Source organism: Xenopus laevis, chromosome 7S (genome assembly GCF_017654675.1).
Source record: "Xenopus laevis strain J_2021 chromosome 7S, Xenopus_laevis_v10.1, whole genome shotgun sequence".
NCBI classification, from domain to species: Eukaryota; Metazoa; Chordata; class Amphibia; order Anura; family Pipidae; genus Xenopus; species Xenopus laevis.
Genome location: NC_054384.1, coordinates 66,867,206 through 66,889,054, shown reverse-complemented (window position 1 = coordinate 66,889,054; position 21,849 = coordinate 66,867,206). Strand labels below are relative to the sequence as shown.

At 39.9% G+C, this 21,849-nt stretch overlaps 1 protein-coding gene across 5 annotated transcripts in view; it reads left to right on the top strand.

Annotated features, from left to right (window-relative positions):
• The first annotated feature begins 17,678 nt into the window (after positions 1 to 17,678).
• Positions 17,679 to 21,849, top strand: part of LOC108697601 (nectin-1) — a 104,860-nt gene continuing 100,689 nt past the window's right edge. Inside the window, exon 1 of one of the 5 annotated variants that reach the window (XM_041571330.1) lies at positions 17,679 to 18,684. In XM_041571330.1, the coding sequence (XP_041427264.1) occupies positions 18,591 to 18,684 (94 nt within the window). In that variant the 5' untranslated portion in view covers positions 17,679 to 18,590. The remainder of the gene's footprint in view (positions 18,685 to 21,849) is intronic. The other 4 variants (XM_041571331.1, XM_041571332.1, XM_041571333.1 and 1 more) reach the window with 4 other exon arrangements.

Below are 21,849 nucleotides of genomic sequence, written 5' to 3'. Positions count from 1 at the left end.
CAGCTGGTGTATGCTAGGTGGTGGCTCAATCCTGACCCAAACCAATCAGGCCACAGTGGCAGAAGCGGCAGTACTTTCTTTTTTTTGAAGCCCTGGCCAGCTGCACAGGGGGCTCCCATCATTATACAAGTTGACACCCCCCATGAAGACTGTAACCGAAGTGTTCAAAAAAACAGTAATTGCAGCATATGAAAAGGCTAATAGTTGGTCAAAATGGACTCCACACTTTAGGACTATTCCTAACTGAAGTGAGTGGGCAGCTGCAGGGATCAACATTTAAATGATATAGTAGGGCCTGATGGACTTAAACAGTTTGACCAGTTAAATCAGGAATTCCATCTAACCAATCGTATGCTGTTTAGGTTTATATAATTGAGAGATGCCTTTCTTGCCTAATTTCCAGAAGGAACCCTCACTGCTACTGAATCCACCCTAGAATGCTATCTTTATAGCCGCTTCTCCCCAAACCCCTTGGCTGGCTGTATACAATCCTGCTAAATTTGACTCTATTGAGCACATATGTGATAAATGACCCCATGATTTCCCCCACCTAGATGAGGGAACCTGGAAAGATTTACTCCAACAACAACTTCTTCATTTCGCAAAAAAGCCATCCTTCTGACCTGGAAAGCCACTGAGGCACCAACCATTGGCTACTGTACTAAACTAATACATGACATGCTTCCAAAACAAAACCTTACTTATATAGTGAGGGGCTGTCCTGCTAAATTTGAAAAAGTGTGGAACAGCTGTCTTTTATCTTCCTCTTTCTTTCCTCAATCTTTCTTTCTATCTTTCCACTACTCAGTTAAAAAATCAAACAATAAAATCTTTCTTTATTATACAAGTTTTGATGAGTCCTGTGTGTCACTGAGTACATGTATGACATGTCCTGCGTGTAACTAATGACATCACCAAATGCCATTCACAAGACTATATTTTACCAACCTTTAATGGATAACACATTTTACAGTTCATAACTCTTGTGTATATACTTTATAAATTAAAATGTATCTTAGGTACTGTGATATGATTTTTCAGATAAGGAACAAGTTCTATATTTACTGTATATGTCCCTAGTTGCTATCCTTCCATTCCTGAAAGAAAAATTTGTATATTTGTATCTTGTAGCCACCAGCCATTTCCCCAAGCCGGACTTGCAGTGGGCAGAAATATCAGGTTACATAGTTAAATTGGGTTGAAAAAAGTCCATCAAGTTCAACCCCTCCAAACGAAAATCCAATATCCATAAACACACTCCTCCATACTTTCACATAAATTCTATATACCCATACCTATACTTACTATAGAATTTAGTATCACAATAGCCTTTGATATTATGTCTGTCCAAAAAATCATCCTTAAAGGCATTAACAGAATCAGCTTGGTGGTTGATTGGTGGTTTGAGAATAAGAGAGAGAGACAGGAAATTCATGCTCCTTTATTGGTTAAGGAAAAAGCTCTTTTAATTGTCACTTTATTTTCACAGTGACAATCTGACTAATCCCAAAAGCCTCTAACCGCCCATCCCAAATTTATAGTATCCCCCTCCACCCATTTTTAGCCAGTGGCAAAATGTTTGGCATTATGTGATGATGTACTTTAACACTAATTTGTCAGAACATCAAAGCGCCCTGTGAGTAAAATAACAAACATTTAATTGGCCCATAGTAATTGCATTGTAATTGCAGACTTCTACAACCTACAGAACTAATAGTTAAGGGAGCCAAACTGTAGTGGACTCCTCCAAAAAGGACCAGGAATTTTATCACTTTGGACGCTGAAGCTGTTAAACCAAAGAAGCCTATAAAATAGTTTGGTGGATTAGGTTTTAGAAAGATAATAAGAGCTCAGCTCAGTGGAACGTGTGAATGAAAACCCACTGAAATATTTACTAAGAAGTAATGGCAGAGGGAGGAAGGGAAAGCAGGGAACACAAACAGCATAAAGACATATGGAAACAAACAGAGAAGGCAGGATGCAGGTGGGGACAAAAATAAAGAGAGGAGGCTCAAAGTTTTAAATGAAAATGAGAGTGCTAGGACAAGATGTTTTTTAAATGTTCTGAAGAGTGTGTTTGCCAGCCTGTGAATGTGTGTAGAAACCGTGCATGTGACAACATTTAGAAATGTAGATGTGTTAAGCGTAACTGTTCATTGTTAATGCATGATTTCACCATTGTCATAATGTACTTTAGATATGATCTTTTAAAATAAGCCTGATGATGCATCAAACCTGCCTGATCCCCAAATTGACTGATATCCATAGTACACTCATATCATTCAGGAAAAGCAGGCCAGAATAGACACACTGATACAGTAGTACCCCCATTTTACATTTTTGCAGGGGACCGGAAAAAAATTAGGGAATCCAGAATCCAAGTGCCTGGCCGAACTGAATCCTTAGTAAAAGTAAATAAAATATATTGTAGTGTTGACCCGTGCTTCAAAAAGACATATATAGTTTATATAAACAAATCAGCTATATTGTCATCGAGGCAGCCTGAGACAGCAGCTGATTTTACAGAAGCTTACAGAAAGATCCCTTATCCAGAAACCACCAGGTCCCGAGAATTCTGGATAACAGACAATTTTATCTGAGTGATTCCTGAGTCTGCTTAAGGGTGTGTGGGTTCATTTGTTATTCACTCTACATGATGGGGAAAGGCCATTATAAAAAGGGTTGAAAAGAAAAGGAAGTGGGAATCCCAGGAGATTGAATATATATAGAATCCACAAGAGGGTATAAATAGAGAATAATTTGTTGGAGTAAAAGGTTGCTGTTACAACTATGTGTATGTGTGGGCGCAAAAGTGTGTGTGTGTTTCCACACTAAAGAGATTCTTCCATGAGAATTATTGTATCAAGACAACAACCAAGAAACGTGCCCACTTTGAATACAATCTAATTAAAATGGGAAATGCAAATGTCAGCCGAGAAACATTGGGGAGTTGAACAGAAATGGATCGCAAAGGTTAGAAATGAAATTGAAAGCACTAAAGCTGAACTGGCTATCCACACTTCTAATATCCGTTCTGTTGGCTGAATCGAGAAAATGAATTATCCTAACCTTGTTGTCGCTGGGTTCTGTGAATGATCAGTCTTGTCTGTTTAACTCTTTACCTGGCAAGAAAACTTGCTTTCTGTACACATGTTGGTTAAAAAAATATGTTTTGGTAATAAAAGAACAGAGCTTCAGTTTATTGATTTATGTTACATTGTGAGGGGTTATATTGTACACAAAGGGGCATTATGCTGTGTAAAACAAAATTCACCAAAAAAAAAACCAGTGTAACAAACTGTGTAAAATAAATGGTGAATTTATCAAGGTGTGTGTAATGTACCACCATTATTTTACATTGCTTCTGGCGGAAGTCACTCTAAGAAAAAACATGTAAAAAGTACACAGGTTTTCACGCTGTTTTTAACATAGCATTATAAATATGCCCCAAAGTATTTTTTCACACCAAAACAGTCATGGAGTGTGATAATGTACTATCACCCAAAATGAAGAACAGAGGGCAACTGTATAAAAGGTGGGGGTTCGTGATGGGTGAATTTATTTGGCAGGCATGGATTTGCGGCTAATTTCTGCTTTTCACAAAACTGCTCGGAAAAAGAACCAGCTTCAAAATTGGCACACACATAAAAATCATTGTGCATCAAAATGATTCAGACGGCCATTGACTTTAATGCATTTGGACAAAATAGTGGCGTGTATAAAAATTGTCAATCGCGTCAAAATTGTAATACTTTTGACGCCCGTTGACTTCAATGCGTTCTCGCAAAGTTTCCACCGTTTCACGAATTTAAGATGCTCATGCCACCTGAGGCAGCAACCCCCAATGCGGTCCCCCCCCCCCTCCAGCTCCACGCTTTCAACTTCTAGCATCGGAGCAGGTAACGTGTTTAAAGTTAATTGAAAAGATAACTGTTAATAAAATCAGTAATAAGCCATATTCTGCTCTGCTTATTAAATGACAATTGGATAGCCAATTATAATGATATTTTCCATATGGATTTACATCTTTCTTTATATTTTGATCTGACTCATTACATATGCTCACATGGTATGCCACATGGCTCATTTATGAACGCAGCTGCATCATGCAAAAGTGGGCCCAATCTTTCATTAAAGGTACTCACGCCTAAACATATTTGTGTCAAGCCCCATTGCACCCAGCCAGTCTGTTCTGATGAATCACACGTAAATGTACCTAGTGACAAAGGGGAATCCTGCTGCTACCTCAAAGATGTCAGGAATTCCAGGGTCCTCACTCTGGGCTGCCTGTATCACACAGACATCACTTTAAAGGAGAAGGAAAGGTTAAAACTAAGTAACCCTTATCAGAAAGGTCCATCTAAATATACCAGTAAACTCCCAAAGTAATGCTGCTCTGAGTCCCCTGTCAAAAGAAACACAGCATATCTTTCCTTCTATTGTGTACACATGGGCTTCTGTATCAGACTTCCTGCCTTCAGCTTAAAACTCATTGCCCTGGGCAAGAGCATGCTCAGTTTGCTCCTCTTCCCCCGCCCCTCCCTTCTCTACTGTAATCTGAGCCCAGAGCAGGGAGAGACTCAGGCAGGAAGTGATGTCACACCATGTTAATACTGCAGCTCCTATACTAAACAAACAGAGAGTTTCTAGAGCTTCTACAGAATAAATATAGCATTCTAGCTTGCACTGTTGCAGCTAATCAATTGGCAATAAAATGCCTCAGTAGCTTTCCTTCTCCTTTAAAACCCAGTGCTAAAAATGTCATAAACCCACTCCCACAATTTTAAGCTCAAATAGGTTTATATGGCCAACAAAATGGAATTGCTGTAGGAACTAGTAATGTCACTGTTAAGCTGTACGGCAGCTCAGTACATGCAAATATGCAGACTATAAGGGCCTCTGTGCTGAACAGTTTATATTGCTTCAGCTGACATCCTATGAACTGCAAAGGGTGAGAGTTCTCTTGGAAAAATAAGCTCAGATCCTCAGACTGCAGTGATTGATTAGTGAAAGGACAAATCTGAACCTGTCTACAGAAAGGAAAAACATACCAAATATACTCATATGTTGGATAGACATACAATTTGCTATTTGTGACAATATAAATAACACAATATTTTCATTGCCATGCTTCAGAGTCATGGGGCGCAGTGGCCGTCGCTAGCAAATATTTGCCCGAAATCCCATCTGCAGGATCATTGGCAATTTACTAACAGGCATAGAGGACAATTCGCTAGCCAAAGAGACCGTCATTAGCGTAGTTTTGCACCCTATCACCAGGTGAATTTTCTGTCAGGCAAACAATGATTACTAATGTGCGAAATTTACAGCACATTTCCTCTTTTGCCAGAGTTTCCTTCCCCACCTTAGACCTGGCTAACTGATAAGATGAAGCTACATCCTCCTCAATCTTATGTCAGTGACATCATATCCTGTATGCCAAAAGTTATAAAAGTTCTAAAAACATTTTTCATATTTTAAAGTGGGATTGCCTTCAAAAGTTGTAACTATTAAAGATTTTTGTGTTAACATTTTTTCCCCAACCATTTGAGGGGCATGCCACATTTGTTTTAGGGTGGGCTCATGTCTAGGGCATTAGAGGATTTCTTTTGTCTTTATTTTGCTTCCTTGGACATTTGTAATAATAAGTGGCCACTTCAAGCATTTGAACCAACGTCTCTAATAAAGACGACTATACGACCTATTTGTACCTGCCATATTTGAATTGACCTAAGGACAAGAGTACTAATGAAGTTTTCCTAGGCAGAAATGAACGATAGCGAAAGTTCGCTATACAATGCTTGTCCTGATGACTTAACGTTAGCGAAACTTCGCCAGTATTCAGCTTTTAGTGAATTAGCGTAGTGGCAACAAATTTACTACTGGTATCACTGAGACCTGGTGGGATGAAACATGTGACTGGACTGTGAATTTAAATGGTTACACCCTTTTTTGAAAAGTGGAATGGAGTTGCCAAGACAGAAAAAGCTAGTAGGTTTGTAAATATGCTGAATGACAACTTACTAGGAATAACTCTCTTTTGGACCTTGTCATAACGAATAATACTGAACTCATCTCTAGCATTTGTGTGGGTGAGCATTTAGGGAATAGTGATCATAACATGGTCTCCTTTGAGATTCTGTTGCAGAAGCAATTCTATAAGGGAGTAACTAAAACACTACATTTCAGACGTGCAAACATTGACAGTATAAGGGCATCTCTGCAACATATTAAATGGGAAATGCTTTTCACAGGGTTAAACACAGAACAAAAATGGGAAGTCTTTAAAATGCTGCTTAATAAATATACATGTCCATATATTCCACTTGTAAGCAAGGATCGTTGTTGCAAAGCAAAACCTTTCTGGTTCAAAACAAGTGTTGGTGTTGAGGTGGGTACGAAAATAAGTGATCTTAAGGCTTTCAAGTTAGCTGGGACAGCCAAATCATTTATAAGGTACAAGGAGGCCAATAAATCATGCAAAAAAGCTATAAGGCAAGCTAAAATGGATATGGAAAAGGATATTGCAGCAAGCAGTAAAAAGAATCCAAAATTATTTTTTAAATATGTTAATAGTAAAAAAATGAAGCAGGAAGTGGTGGGACCTTTAATATCAGAAGGGGGTCAGTTGGTTGATGAAAACAAAATATAAGCTCAGAGTATGCAGTGTAGTTTTGGACTAAACTAAACTTGTTAGAGGGATGGAAGACTTAAATTATGAGGGGAGACTGTCAAGGTTGGGTTTTTTTTCTCTGGAAAAAAGGTGCTTGCGAGGGGACATGATTACACTTTACAAGTACATTAGAGGACATTATAGACAAATAGCAGGGGACCTTTTTACCCATAAAGTGGATCACCGTACCAGAGGCCACCCCTTCAGACTAGAAGAAAAGAAATTTAATTTGAAGCAACTTAAGTGGTTCTTCACAGTCAGGACAGTGAGGTTGTGGAATGCACTGCCGGGTGATGTTGTGATGCCTTTAAGAATGGCTTGGATGATTTTTTGGACAGACCTAATATCAAAGGCTATTGTGATACTAAACTCTATAGTTAGTATAGGTATGGGTATATAGAATTTATGTGAAAGTAGGGAGGGGTGTGTGTATGGATGCTGGGTTTTCATTTGGAGGGGTTGAACTTGATGGACTTTGTCTTTTTTCAACCTGATTTAACTATGTAACTATGTAATTATGAAGTGTGGCGGGGCATTCGCTGGAAAAAATTTGCCCTTTAGTTAATTTGCCCCATAGAGTTTAACCACTAACAACTTCAGTGTTTGATGTTTTATTATTCCAGCTCTCTATGCAATCCCTCAATTCTCTTTATTGCAACAACAAAGGAGTTCATTTTTTATCCCTGTTCCCTCATGTCCTTTTTCCAAACAGTTTTTATTATAGGAAAATGACAATAATATCGTAAAATTCCCCCTGAGCACTCTAGTTATTGGGAAACATTACAAAACTCAGTATAAAATATTTAAAGGTACTTGTTCTTGTCTGAAACGAGAACAAAAAAGAAAAGCAACCTCTTAAAGGTGCAATAACGTCTATAGAAACTCTCAAATGTAAATGTCTCATTCGCTCATATTACCAAATAGACAAGTTTGTATGCGTTCAGACAGACTAGTTATAATGATCTGCTTTAACTGTAATATCTGCAATCAATAGAGAACACTCTGAATGCACAGTGCATATAGTAAAGCCATCCCATGGTTTCCAAAATACTGATCTAGTGATGTCTTCCCTTCATAACTCTATAAAGCCACATTTTATAATAATGCCATGCTGCATTCCTCCAAGTTCCAGCAAGCCATATATACAGTGCTGCTAATGCCAAGAATGCCTAAGAATAAACCACACACACACACAAACAGTGCAGGTGTTGACCCCCACAATACTTTTTTGGCAGAAGATATGCCCATATTGCATTAGGATCTATTAGCTATGTATCCCAGGCCTGGAAGGCATGTAGCTTGTCTTTGTTAAGCAGATACATAGTCAACAAATTTGTTTATTAATTTTGCAAATGGTGTGGGAGAAATGTACATAATGTTATGAGTTGTGTTTCTTTTACTTTATCTTCTCCAAAAAATATATATATATATGTATATATATATATTATTGAGGTTCTGAGCATTGTCATAGTCAAGGATAAGAGAGAAACTTCAGGATAACAACCCTGTCAGATACTTTAGCAAGGAGCTTTATTAGTTGAATACACATTTCAATGGCATTTACAAAGGGTGTGCAGCTCCAAAGTCCGCATAGTTTCAGGATATCCTGAACGAGTCACATAAACTTGTAAAACTCCTCTGGTACCTCCTGCACCAATGCAGGTCACTTGTGTCACTAACGCAATAAGTATGCTATCATTCACAGTCTCAGCAGAGGACTGAAACAATGGCAATTTTTTTTGCAACAATGTGGGTGGCGTGGAGCAAAGTTGGCTGATGTGACAGGCGGCTGTAGCTCACTGTACAACATGATTTTAATGAATAGGGCTTGTGCTGAACATTTTGCTTATTGTTTTAATTAGATAAAAAAAATCTGTATTTTTCTATTTCTTGTGCTAAAAAGGGCAAATATGTTCCATGTTTGGCCTTGAGAGGCAGATAATTACGTTACCAGTATTTTACCTCCACACATCTTTTTGTTACTGTGTTGTTACCAGGAGACCATTATACAGGGGCATTGCCTGTGCACTGGTTATCAGTAACTCAATTTCCCCATACACCGGGAAAAAGCCCAGTCGGGCCCGAATTTGGTGGGACCTGCCAGCCCAGACCCACTCCCAACAACCGCCTTAAACTGTTAGCTCCATGACTTCCCCCTGCCCTGATCATGAAGAGAAAAGAACATACACTCTGCTTGGGGGGGGGGGGCTGGTGGTGTGTTCAGGCCCCTAATGTTGCAGGCTCAGTGGGCTCAGACCCACATGGTCTGACACTGATAGCACGTATTATTATTTTAAAGGAGAAGGAAAGCTACAGAAGCAGTTTATTGCCAATAGATTACCCACAATACTGCAAGCTATAACACTATATTTATTCTATAGAATACTTTATCATACCTGAGTAAACAGCTCTAGAAGCTCTCTTTTTATTTAGGTTAGCGGCTGCCATATTAGCTTGTTGTGACATATCTTCCTGCCTGAGTCTCTCCCTGCTTACTCATAGCTCTGGGCTCAGATTACAGCAGGGGGAGGAGGGAGGGGGGAAAAGGTAGGGGGAGAGGGAGAGAGGAGCAAACTGAGCATGCTCAAGCCCTAGCCCTGGAGGTTTATGCTGAAAACAGGAAGTCTGATACAGAAGCCCATATGTAAACAAAGAAGGAAAGAAATGTGGTGTTTGTTTTGACAGAGGACTCTACTCTACCCTCTACTTTGAGGGTTTACTGGTGTATTTATATAGACTTTTCTGATAAAGTGTACTTAATTTTGGCCTTTCCTTCTCCTTTAACATGTTTAGATTAGTAAGATAAAGGTTAATGGAGAGGACTGCACTTTTTTCTACTGAGTTCTTTTCAGGTTTTCTACTGCTCAATTCAGCAAATACTATTTACAGTTGTGCAGTGTTCAGTTATGCAACTGTTTTAATTAACTCCCTTTCAAACTATTGCAGTTCTCCCTTCCATTCCCACCTGGATGGTGCTTTGCTATTTTGTGTCTCCTCCACACACCCCTCTCTTACAGGCCTGCAAGGCAAATCCCCACCCAGTTGCTTATGGAACATCAACATTCATTTTGCATTCACTGAAAAACTGAAACTAACAAAAAACAAACAGCACATTTCTTGTTTGTTTGTGTTTCCCTAGCAAAAAATACAATCCATAACTCTTAACTAGGCATGTATTTTATTCTGTATATTTAGTATTTTATCAGACAAAGTTGGGGATGCTACAATCCTTGCTCAGATTTCAGCAAGTAAAACAGTGTATGTTATAGTATTTGGGGTATTTGTAATGACAAACCACACTTACCGCACATGGCAATGTATTGAAGATGTATTCTTCCCATAATTACAAACTTTTTCCGTTTTGGGAGATTGTTATTATGATGATGCACATAGAATTGCATTTGACCCTTTCCAAAATACCAAAAACAGCCCCTCTATCTACGTCTGGGTTGCAGAGTCCAACTTTTTACACTGCCCCATGACTCAAGTATTTTGGTAAGTTGCAACAGCATTCTAAGGGATCCCCTTGCTTAGTCCGATATTATAATGGTCATTCATGACTCCTGGGAATGCAAGTGCAAGATCTCTAAGGGGAACAAAAGCAAGTTCTCATTTCCCAAGCACTTGCGTCCCCTGCCTAGCTGCTTTTCGGACAGATGACTGGATAAAAAAATCTGGTGCTCCATGCAAAAGCATTATCAGGAGGCACACTCCTACCCTGTCCTTAGCTCCTGTCCTTGCCGCCTGCCTATGTGCCTCCGCCTGTCTCATTTGAATCAATACAACCTAATACAGCAGAGCAGATGCCTATGTCTATTAGCACAAAACCACTTGTATGCCCATGCAGTGGGCAAAGTGCAGAAAACAAACTGATTTGGGCCTATGCAGGACATCATGAATGAGCACTTATGTATGGTTAAGTGACACTGCTGATAAAAGTCTCAACTTAAAGGAACAGTTCAGTGTAAAAATAAAAACTGGGTAAATAGATAGGCTGTGCAAATAAAAAATGTTTCTAATATAGAAAGTTAGCCAAAAATGTCATCTATAATGGCTGAAGTGACCGGATTTCTAACATAACAGAACACAACGTCCTGCTTTTCAGCTCTCTAACTCTGAGTTAGTCAGCAACTTTAAAGGAATTGTTCAGTATAAAAACAAAAACTGGGTAAATGGATTGGCTGGAGTGACTGGATGTCTAACATAACAGAACAGACCGCTACTTCCTGCTTTTCAGCTCTCTTGGTTTCCACTGACTGGTTACCCTGGTGACCAAGCAGTAACCAAGAGAGCCGCAAAGCAGGAAGTAGTGTTATGGCTAACATAATAGCCAGAACTTGATAAAGGGCTGGAATAGCCCGAAACGTCGCTCTGCTAATGGCATGAATAAATAATTGATTCACATATCGGGTTGCTGCTGGATTTATTGCTTTATAATAGCCAGAACATTACTTCCTGCTTTGCGGCTCTCTTGGTTTCTACTGATTAGATAGTAGTAGTAGTAGTAACCAATAAGTGACCTGAGTGGGGCCACATGGGTCATAACTGTTGCTTTTGAATCTGAGCTGAATGCTAAGGATCAATTGCAAACTCACTGAAAAGTTATGTCCCATGCCCCCCCTTAAAGGAACAGTTCAGTGTAAAAATAAAAAGTGGATAAATAGTCTGTGCAAAATAATTTAATAATATCTTATATACTTTTATATTTTGTCAACAAATATATATATATATGTTGGCTACACTGTCATGAGACAGCTACTAGGGGCACTAGTTTGAACATCTCTATACAGTTTATATATTTCTATAAGAAGTGTAAGGTATATCTGAATGATATAAATGATTACATTTTTGAACCAAACACACAGGGTCACACTGGCTCTTTAAGAACTTTAATTGGGTCAATGCTATCCCAATGAACACCACAAAAACATATTTTTTAAATGGATCTAGCACTACCAAAAGTTGGAGACAATAACAGTTTATACATAATGCTTGTTTCAAGAAAAAAAAAAAAAACTCCTATGCTGAAAGATTCAGTAATGTTTGGCAAACCAAGCACTGTACCATGTGTCATGATATTTTGTTCAGTGTGGGCAGTATTTTATTCCAGTATATGGGATATATTGCTGATTAGTTGTGGATTTTAGATTATTGCATTATGGATTTTTAATTTGCTTCCTTCTTTTGCTAAGTTAAAAAAGGATACTGCCATAACTAATGCTTACCATGTGTCATATTTTCTTCAGCGGAGACAGTATTTCTTTACAGTCTATGAGATATAGCAGTATGGCAGTTATAACCATATGTTTCCCCAGGTAAGAAAATAAAATGAAATGCGTCATCTTTTAAAAAGGTTACTATCTCTATTAACTAGGCATGTAATGGGTGTTTCTCTTCAGTCCAGAAGACATTAAAGCAAATACATGAGGCAGCAAATTAAGAAGACCAGACATTCTCACATAGGAGATGAAGCAACTGAAGATGAAGGTAGAAACTAGGTAGTACCCAGAGAGATGGACCATCTCCCAAAAACATTTGTCTTTAAAGGAACAGTAACAACAAGAAATTCAAGTGTTTTAAAGTAATGAAAATATCACGTAGTGTTGCCCTGCACTGGTAAAACTGATGTTTGCTTCAGAAACACTACTTTAGTTCATATAAACAAGCTGATGTTTAGCAATGAAGGGAATGGAACAAAAGCTATATGGCACAGGTTAAATAGTGGATAACAGATAATACCATTATGTTCTACAGAGCTTATCTGCTATCTGATGTGTAGCCTGAGCCTTTTCTCCTTTGAATGGCTGCCCCCATGGCTACACAGCAGCTTATTTATATAAACAATAGTAGTTTATCTGAAGCAAACACACCAGTTTTACCAGTGCAGGGCAACAATCCATTATATTTTTATTACTTTAAAACAATTTAATTTTTTAAAGTTACTGTTCCTTTAAGAGAAGTACACACATAAAACGTAAGAACCCTAGGACTCCTCTTACATTAACCCTAGAAACCCATTTACTGGTACATATGACATATTACTGTTCTCCTTTATTCATTAAAAATCCTATAACATACCCAATCTCTTACCTGTCAGCTTGTTAGTTTTCAGAGCTGCATGAAGCCCTATATGATTGGTTATTCTGTGGCTTTTAACTGAATGGATCCCAGAGTTTAATGCAGAATTTAAAATATTGCAGCAATTTTTCTACAGAGTATAAGGGACCCTCCATACATTTTACGGGGCCTTCACTAGGTTATACCATCAGATATTGTCCCTCTGGGGCTTAAAGAAATCACTTAAGCAGTTGCATGACAGCACCACCAATGTGTTGCTGCAGTAAGTAGTAACGTAGTAACGTAGTGTGCAGAGCACAAGGTGTAAGCACTGCTGGATCTGTAGGCAGCTAATGAAGTGTAACTGTCAGGTCACCCTGAAGATTTCTCTTATGGAAGCTCTGGCAGTTGGTTTGGGAAAATAGGAATCTCAGCCATGTGATTTATAAACAGCTTATCGGACAGTACATGAAAAAATCATGTGATTTTTATCCAGCATAAGAGGTTAATCCATATTGCTTTGATGAAATGTGAAGGAAGTTAATATACAGAGCATATCAGGAATTTGTAGCAGGGCACAATGCAGGAATACCCGATAACCAATAACATTAGTGACATATCCATAGTTACATAGTTACATAGTTAAATTGGGTTGAAAAAAGACAAAGTCCATCAAGTTCAACCCCTCCAAATAAAAACCCAGCATCCATACACACACCCCTCCCTACTTTTAATTAAATTCTATATACCCATATCTATACTAACTATAGAGTTTAGTATCACAATGGCCTTTGATATTATGTCTATGCAAAAAATCATCCAAGCCATTCTTAAAGGCATTAACTGAATCAGCCATCACAACATCACCCGGCTGTGCATTCCACAACCTCACTGTCCTGACTGTGAAGAACCCCCTACGTTGCTTCAAATGAAAGTTCTTTTCTTCTAGTCTAAATGGGTGGCCTCTGGTACTGTGATCCACTTTATCCAGTGTATTACAAGTCAAATCACAATCAATTCGTGGGGACTGGGTATAGAAAAGTACTGCAAAGTCATTATAAATATGGGCTCAACAGAAAAATGGACAGTTATGTTCAGCTTGGGTAACATCTCTGCAGAGTGCAACATTGTATGACCCCCTTTATAATACATACTACAGGTATGGGGTTCGTTACCCCGAAATCTGTTATTCAGAAAGCCCAAATTACAGGAAGGTCATTATAATCAAATAATTTAAAATTCTAAAACATATTTCCTTTTTCTCTGTAATAATAAGACAGTACCTTGTACTTAAAGGGATACTGTCATGGGAAAAAAATTTTTTTACAAAATGAATCAGTTAATAGTGCTGCTCCAGCAGAATTCTGCACTGAAATCCATTTCTCAAAAGAGCAAACAGATTTTTTTATATTCAATTTTGAAATCTGACATGGGGCTAGACATTTTGTCAATTTCCCAGCTGCCCCATGTCATGTGACTTGTGCCTGCACTTCAGGAGAGAAATGCTTTCTGGCAGGCTGCTGTTTTTCCTTCTCAATGTAACTGAATGTGTCTCAGTGGGACATGGGTTTTTACTATTGAGTGTTGTTCTTAGATCTACCAGGCAGCTGTTATCTTGTGTTAGGGAGCTGTTATCTGGTTACCTTCCCATTGTTCTTTTGTTTGGCTGCTGGGGGGGAAAAGGGAGGGGGTGATAATCACTCCAACTTGCAGTACAGCAGTAAAGAGTGATTGAAGTTTATCAGAGCACAAGTCACATGACATGGGGCAGCTGGGAAATTGACAAAATGTCTAGCCCCATGTCAGATTTCAAAATTGAATATAAAAAAATCTGTTTGCTCTTTTGAGAAATGGATTTCAGTGCAGAATTCTGCTGGAGCAGCACTATTAACTGATTCATTTTGAAAAAATTTTTTTTCCCATGACAGTATCCCTTTAATCATAGCTAAGATGTAATGAATATAATGAATTCTTACTAGAGGCAAAACAATCCTATTTGGCTTATCAATGTTTAAATGCTTTAGCAGACTTAAAACCTGGAGATACACGTTATTGAAAGACCCCCTTATCCAGAAAATTCCAGAACTCTGGATAATAGATCCCATACTTGTAATTCAGTGATTCCCAGTCTATAGGTCTGCCAACTCCAAGAAGCACGGAGCCTTGACTGGGAGCAGAATAAATGCCATTAAGGGACATATTTAGTAAAAATGCCTATTTATGTCTTTGATGCTCCTGAAAGATAATCCTAAAGGTCCATTAGAGCAAGGCTTTGAAAAAACATTGGGCCTCAATAAATGTGAAACCCACTGTATTAATTTCACAAGTTGTTCTGTTATTGTGCAACAACAGGGGCAGAGTCATGCACATTTCATTGGTTGGCTGAAGCTCAGCAATATATTCTAAGGAATGAAAGAAGACACTGGAAGTCCTTTATAGGAAGCATAGAGGAGCCAGAGATAAACAGTTCTTGGCCTATGTCTAGTGCACAGCCTGAGGGCCAAGGTACAAATTCCAATGAGTAATTATCACTGCAGACTATCCTTATGTATGGTCATTAGAATTATTCATTACAAAGGAATATAGACTCAAAAATACGATGCTTCCCAAGCAAAGAAATTGTAATTCTAGACAAGCTTAAAGTCATTTAATAGTTTTAGTGGATTTAAATGTATTGGTAAATGTAATTGCAAGGCTTCTTCACATGTCTGTTAATCAGCTGGCTTCTGCTACATTAAATCAGTAGGGATGCATCGAATCTTCTCTTTTTAGGATTTAGCAGAATCTTGAATCTTTCCTGAAGGATTCGGACGAATGTCCCTGCGCACAGCAAGCAGAAAAAATATTTGACATTCTTTAATCATGTTATCTAAAAGTAATGTGATTTTAAGGGCAAGGTCACACGGGGCGTTTTTACGTTGCGTTTTTTAAAACGTGCAGTACAGCGTAAATGCGCATTAAATGACTCCCTACTGAAAATAATAAAATACGCACTATAACAATTCCCATTGGGCGTTTGCGAGCCAACATCAGCCACGAGATGACAGTATTTGCATTTTTCAGCAGAAAAGCCAATACACCAATGAAACCCCATAGTATTGAACTCTATGGGATCCACGTTTGGAAATACACTTCACTGATATATGCAGTATATTTTCAATATGGCGGACAAACTCTTGTGAGATGGAATGCATATATACGTATTTATCTGCTTGTGAAGTAATTACATTGGGTACAGTAACGTAACTAGGGGGCACGGGGCCTGGGTGCAGGCCATGAAGCTGAATCCCCCCTAAAGAAGAATTTTTTTCGGCAGATTTGCGTTTCCATGAACCTTCGTCAGGCTTGAGGGGGTGCGGGCCCTGGTGCAATTGCACCCCCAGTAGTTCCCCACAAGTACTGGCGATCAGTCTGGCTACATTTTGCATGTACTGTAACTGTAAATTGCTTTTCCGTGTATTTCAGCGAATTGTATTACCAAACCTGCTCAAACGTTTCACATAAGTTTAATAAAATTCTTTCATGTGGAACAAGAAAAAACAGAAATTCCTGTTGTTAAAAGAAAACTACAGGCTAAAAAACTCATATTACTATGTGCATGTGGTTTCACTGGCATATTTATGCTTGACCACATGTTTTTAAAAACGCAATGTAAAAACACCCCGTATGATCTCGCCCTATGAATTTGGTGAGACCAGCACTTGGATTTGTTGAACCCTGCTGAAAAGGTCTGCTGAAAAAGTCTGCTGAAAAAGTCTGCTGAAAAAGTCTGCAAAATCCTGAACCAAATCCAGGATTCCGTGGATCCCTATTCATAAATCCAAGCTTTCAATAGCAATTACATTTACAAAAAAAAAAAAAATAGAATTTATTATTGGAAAGTTGCTTAGAATTAGTTTTATTAGCCAAAATTTTATTTTGGATTTACATGTCTTTAAGGCTAAGGCCACACTAGGCGATAGCGCCGCGATTTGACTCGCGGCGACTTTTCGCCACGACTTTTAAGGCGAGGCAATTTCGAGCGACAGTAGAGAAAAGATCGCCGCGTGTGTTTTTACGCTGGCGATTTTTCGCGATTCCCCATAGACGCCAGCGCAAAAGTTTCCCCAGCGATTGCGGCTTAAAAGTCGCGGCGAAAAGTCGCCGCGAGTCAAATCGCGGCGCTATCGCCTAGTGTGGCCTTAGCCTAAGTCTAATGCAATGCTGCAATACTTTTTTGAACCACAATATAACTCATAACGATAGCCTGCAAACCCCTGTCCTTCCAGAATTCTGCATTGCAATATCAGATCTAGATGAAAAGGTTCTTGGTCCAGAAAGGGTTACTCGTCACTTTTCAGTGGACTATGGCAAAACAAGCCAGATATTTATAACGCTTAAGGTTTAGTTCACGCGAGGAGATTTGTGGAGATTTTGTCGTCAGGCGACTAATCGCCTCGTCTTCTAGGCGACAATCTCCCCGAACTGCCTCCTCGTGTCTTCCCATCCACTATTATGAAAAGTCGCCTGTGCTAAAGAACATGCGGCGCTGCGTTTTCAGAAGTTGCCTCACAAGGAAACTTGGGGCGAGTTCGGAAATCGCAGCGCCGCATATGCTTTAGCGCATGCGACTTTTCATTATAGCGGATGGGAAGACACGAGGAGGCAGTTTGGGGACATTGTCGCCCAGAAGACGAGGCCATTAGTCGCCAGGTGACAAAATCTCCTTGTGTGAACTAACCCTAACAGGAATATGAAAAATAAAAACGTTATCCCTTTTCTCCCATGTGACTAATTAGGCGCAAAAAGATAGACAGCCCCAGCAGCTTCACCCCCACCCCCCCTGGGCTTGTGGGAGTTGTAGTTCTGCAGTAGCAGTAGTACAGCGTTTGCTTTTCTTGAGCAATAGAAAAGTGCAGTATTTACACAGGAGCTGAGAGAAGCATCAATAAAATCAGTGCCAAGGCAGCAGCACATCCAAATAATGTGTTCCCTGGAGTGTACACGAGCTCAGCCAGTCGCACCTCTGTCCCCTGAGAAGACGCAGAAGCGATTGTACAATTCGTATTTGTAGTTGCAGCGAGGGGACAAGTTTCAACACAGCAAATATTTCTTCCTATTGTTCAATATGAATTTCGCAGTTTAACTGTTGAAACACACACCCAGGGAATGTGAGATTGGATTGGGCTGCTCGGTGCCAGGGAACAGAACATGCGCTGGGTTGAAAATCCAGTGTCCAGTAAAAGGGGCAGCGCAGCAGTTTAGTGAGGCGAGGAGTTAAAGCGGCGAGAGATCGGCTCCCAAGCCCTGCCCTCCTGCTTTCCATTGCCTGACATCATTCACAGAGAGAGGGGGAGGAGAGCCGGGAGTTTCAGAGGGACAGGCGGGCAGAAGTGAGGGCTGTGACACAGTAGAGTGAGGCAGGGAAAGAGTGGAAAGTGGCCAAGCCACACAGACACATCGGATCTTCCTCACACACACAGAGAGCGAGAGACAAACTGCAGCGCACTGAGCAAGGGACAGAACGGGACTGTTCTGCAGGGAAACGACTGAGCGCCAGGACATTCCTCTAACTCCACTTTGTCAGCCTGATTCACAGTGACCTGCAGAAGAAGCAGCACCACGTTCTCCCCCCAAATTCCGCTGCTTTTGGATCAGACTGTCTTGTATCTGGGGACTTCAGTCTGCTGAGTCGGGGGGAGAGCTGGAGAGGGGATTTGGGGCTCCGGGGGTTTATATCTCATCACTGAGTACAAACGTGTTGCTCTGTCCATGTTCTGCCGCTCTGCCCCGCTCTGACTTGTCCCCCCATAAAGGACGAGGGTGGGGAGTCCCTGTTAGGAGTTGCTCTCGTGTCCCCACTGGCACGTCTGTGGATTTGATGCTTATCCCGTGGATTATGGCTCCCAGGCGGAATGGCCACTGCTGGTACTGGCCTCTGACTATCAGCGTGTTCTTGGCATCAGTCTTCCAAGGTGAGGAAACATTCAAGTGGCTCAATAGGGCTGTGCTGGGACACTGTGGGTCTGTTTGCTATGATGGGCTTAGTGCTGATCTGTGAGTTCACTGACTTATTTCTCTTTGAGGGGACTGTGTCACCCACTCTATACTAGATCTCTCATGCCTTTCCCTTTGTAGCAGGAGAGGATGATATCTGGACTGTCTGTGTCTCTAGCCATGTCTCAGCCAGCCAGCAGTATCTTCTGGGATGTGATTCATTCAGGGTCGCCAGACAAGCCAAGTCGCTAGTAGCCACAAGAAAAAGATCTGTCTGAATTTGTTATGACACAGATACAGCTTGTCAGGGACTGCTAGTGACTACTGGAGAGCCAGCAACTGTGTACAGAGAAGGAACATTACTGTATAAAATCCAAGGAAGGGGTTTAAACGCACTATAGTTTGGTAGTGGAACAGAGATAAAGCAGCCCCAAGCCAGTGCTTGTATATACAGGAGACATTGTATCAGACTCTAGGGATGTGCTATAGCACCTGTTGGACACTGAACTCTAGAATTGCTTCATTGTGATGTGACAAAGACAATAATATAGGGCAAAGGGTCATTAGTATAGAGTATGTCCCACATGAGAGAGGTCTCTGTTTCCCCTTTTACCACAAACATTAGGCATTATATATATATATAATAATGATAGAAAAGAAACAGTTATGATATTACACGCTTTCCTCTTGCTCTAAGTTGTATAAGAAAAATTTTGAATCTTTAAACAAATAAACCTGCCTATTAAAAAGTATCCTACATGCACGAAGTAGAGATGTCAGGGTGAACGAGGGGCAGAGGAGTAACAAAAGCTTTTTCTATGGGGGCAATGGAGAGGCACATCATTGTGTTGCTTTGTGGGCTGGAAAATAAATCTGGAGGCAAAATTAAAGCTCTTTTGTGATCTGAGCCCAGTGGGGGAAGGGTGGATACAATAGGCACTGCCAGCCAATGTCTGCTCCCCACCCATATAAAACAATTTCACATCAGCATAGACAGAGGAAGTGCCTGGCATGGAGTGGATTTATATCAATGCAAGGGCAGAGGGTAGGAAAATGAAATTTCAGTGAGAGCGTTACAAATTAGATATAAAACAGAATGAGGTTAATGCCATTTGGGCCCTGTTCTGCGGCCCTTAAGATGCTTTGATCTGCAACCTTGCAGCAAACTTTAGTTCCACACTCTTTCAAGCAAAGAACAAAGCTATTTGATTAAAGAGAAAGATCCTATTCTGGAGAAGTGACAAGGCTCACACTGCAGCAACTGAGATGCTGACAAGAACTATAAAGGCTATTTATCATTTTAGCCACTCCAGCATATCCCACAGCACAGTCCAGCTGAGATCTTCACGGACTTATATACGTGCCAAGCGCTGCAATTTGTTAAGGGTTTTGCCATCAGTAGTTGGATAATCATGCTGCTTATAAGTGGGGATAACTAGAGATCTGCTTATTAACTGAGGGTGAAATCAAGAGGCTGAGATGTTGTGCTGGTACGTAAAATTGATCAGGGTTGGTACTCTGTACACCAGGGATATCATGCCTCTCCTTTCCAGATTGTGCTGAACTATGACTTTGAGCACTGCCCAATAGCCAGAAAAAAATGATGTCAGTTTTAGTTCAACAACATCTGGAAGGGGCAATTGACACATTTGATATGTAAAAAATATGTAAAAAATGTAAGTACTTGGAAAAAGTTATGTCTTTTCATTGCTGTGTATCAGGAAAATCATTCTTACTAGATAGCTCTATTTTTCTCATTACAGTTTAGTGTGGAATAAATTCATGTTATAGTACAGAGGGTAAATATGTATGGTCTGTGGTAAACAGCAAGTTCAGCTTCTGAAATCAACACAGTATAGTAAATAAAATCCTATTCTGTTTGGTATGTACATGGGACATGTGTTATATGGCAATTTGATGTTTCAAGCATTGAAAATGATTAGGGTACTTAGATTTTAGAAGCTGGGAAAAACTGGTTAGACTGGATATTGTAAAATGTGTGATGATCTTGGGAAATGGGAATTTAGATGCAACAAACATGTGTGGTAGAGGGGGAGGTAGCGCAAATGGATATTATGACTAAATGTAAATGCGAGTATAGATGGGGGTTTGGGATACCACATTCAGATGTGAAGACTTTCAGTGGAAGGGAGGGTTTAGTATATTTATGTAAGGTAGATTAATGGCTGTTAGAGACAGAAGGCTGTGGATATTCCAGTGACATGAGAAGTGCTGGGATAGATGGGCTGGAAAGATATGTGGAGATAGAAGGTGCTGTTACAGCTTGAGCTATTAGCTTCTGTTACGGATTCATGCTTGGGAGATCTGTATGTAGAACTACATACAACTGGGCAGGGTAGAGGTGCAACTGGGCAGGGTATCAGATGAAAAGACAGAGATACATGAGTGAAATGTGATAATCATTGTTATGGATCGGTAGTTAAAGGTGTTTGAGGTATTTATTTTGTTGGGCTGAGAAACTAGGGGAACTAACCTTGCTAGAGAAAAGGGGTTGCTGGTACAATAATATATTGCAAGGTAATGCTCAGAGATATGGTACTAATTTTTCACAGCCATTACCACTCTAATAACAATATATGTGCAGAAGTAAAATTCTGTTGTATAAGATGACATTGAGCTGTATTTCCTTGGATAGATCTAAATTCTGTGTAAGCCTGTGAGGAGTTGTGAAGGAAGTCTGTGGGGAGAGGTCCCCTTGGTTATACTGTATACTAATTTAAGCTTCTGTATACTAATTTAAGCTTCTTTTAGCTCTTTTGACCTTGAGCAAATTACTTGATGTCTTTGTACCTTGATTGTGAACATTTAATTGCAAGCTCTCTGTCTGAATAGTCTGGGTACAGTGCTTTATAAGACTGCAGCCATTGCTGATGTTACAGTTGTTCTTGGAATTTTGTAATATTAAATATACAACATAGAATGCATGTTGGCGAACCAGTTTACTCCTTGCCCTCTGTGTGACATCCTCAAACATACTCAGGGTTAAATTCCTTTACAGCAGAAATCTACAACCTGTCATTCCCAAGCTGCCTGTGAACAACCAACCCAAGCATTCTGCTGTTGGGGATACTGCAAGCTGTAGTTCTACAACAGCTGGAGAGCTATGGGCTGTTTAATAGCTG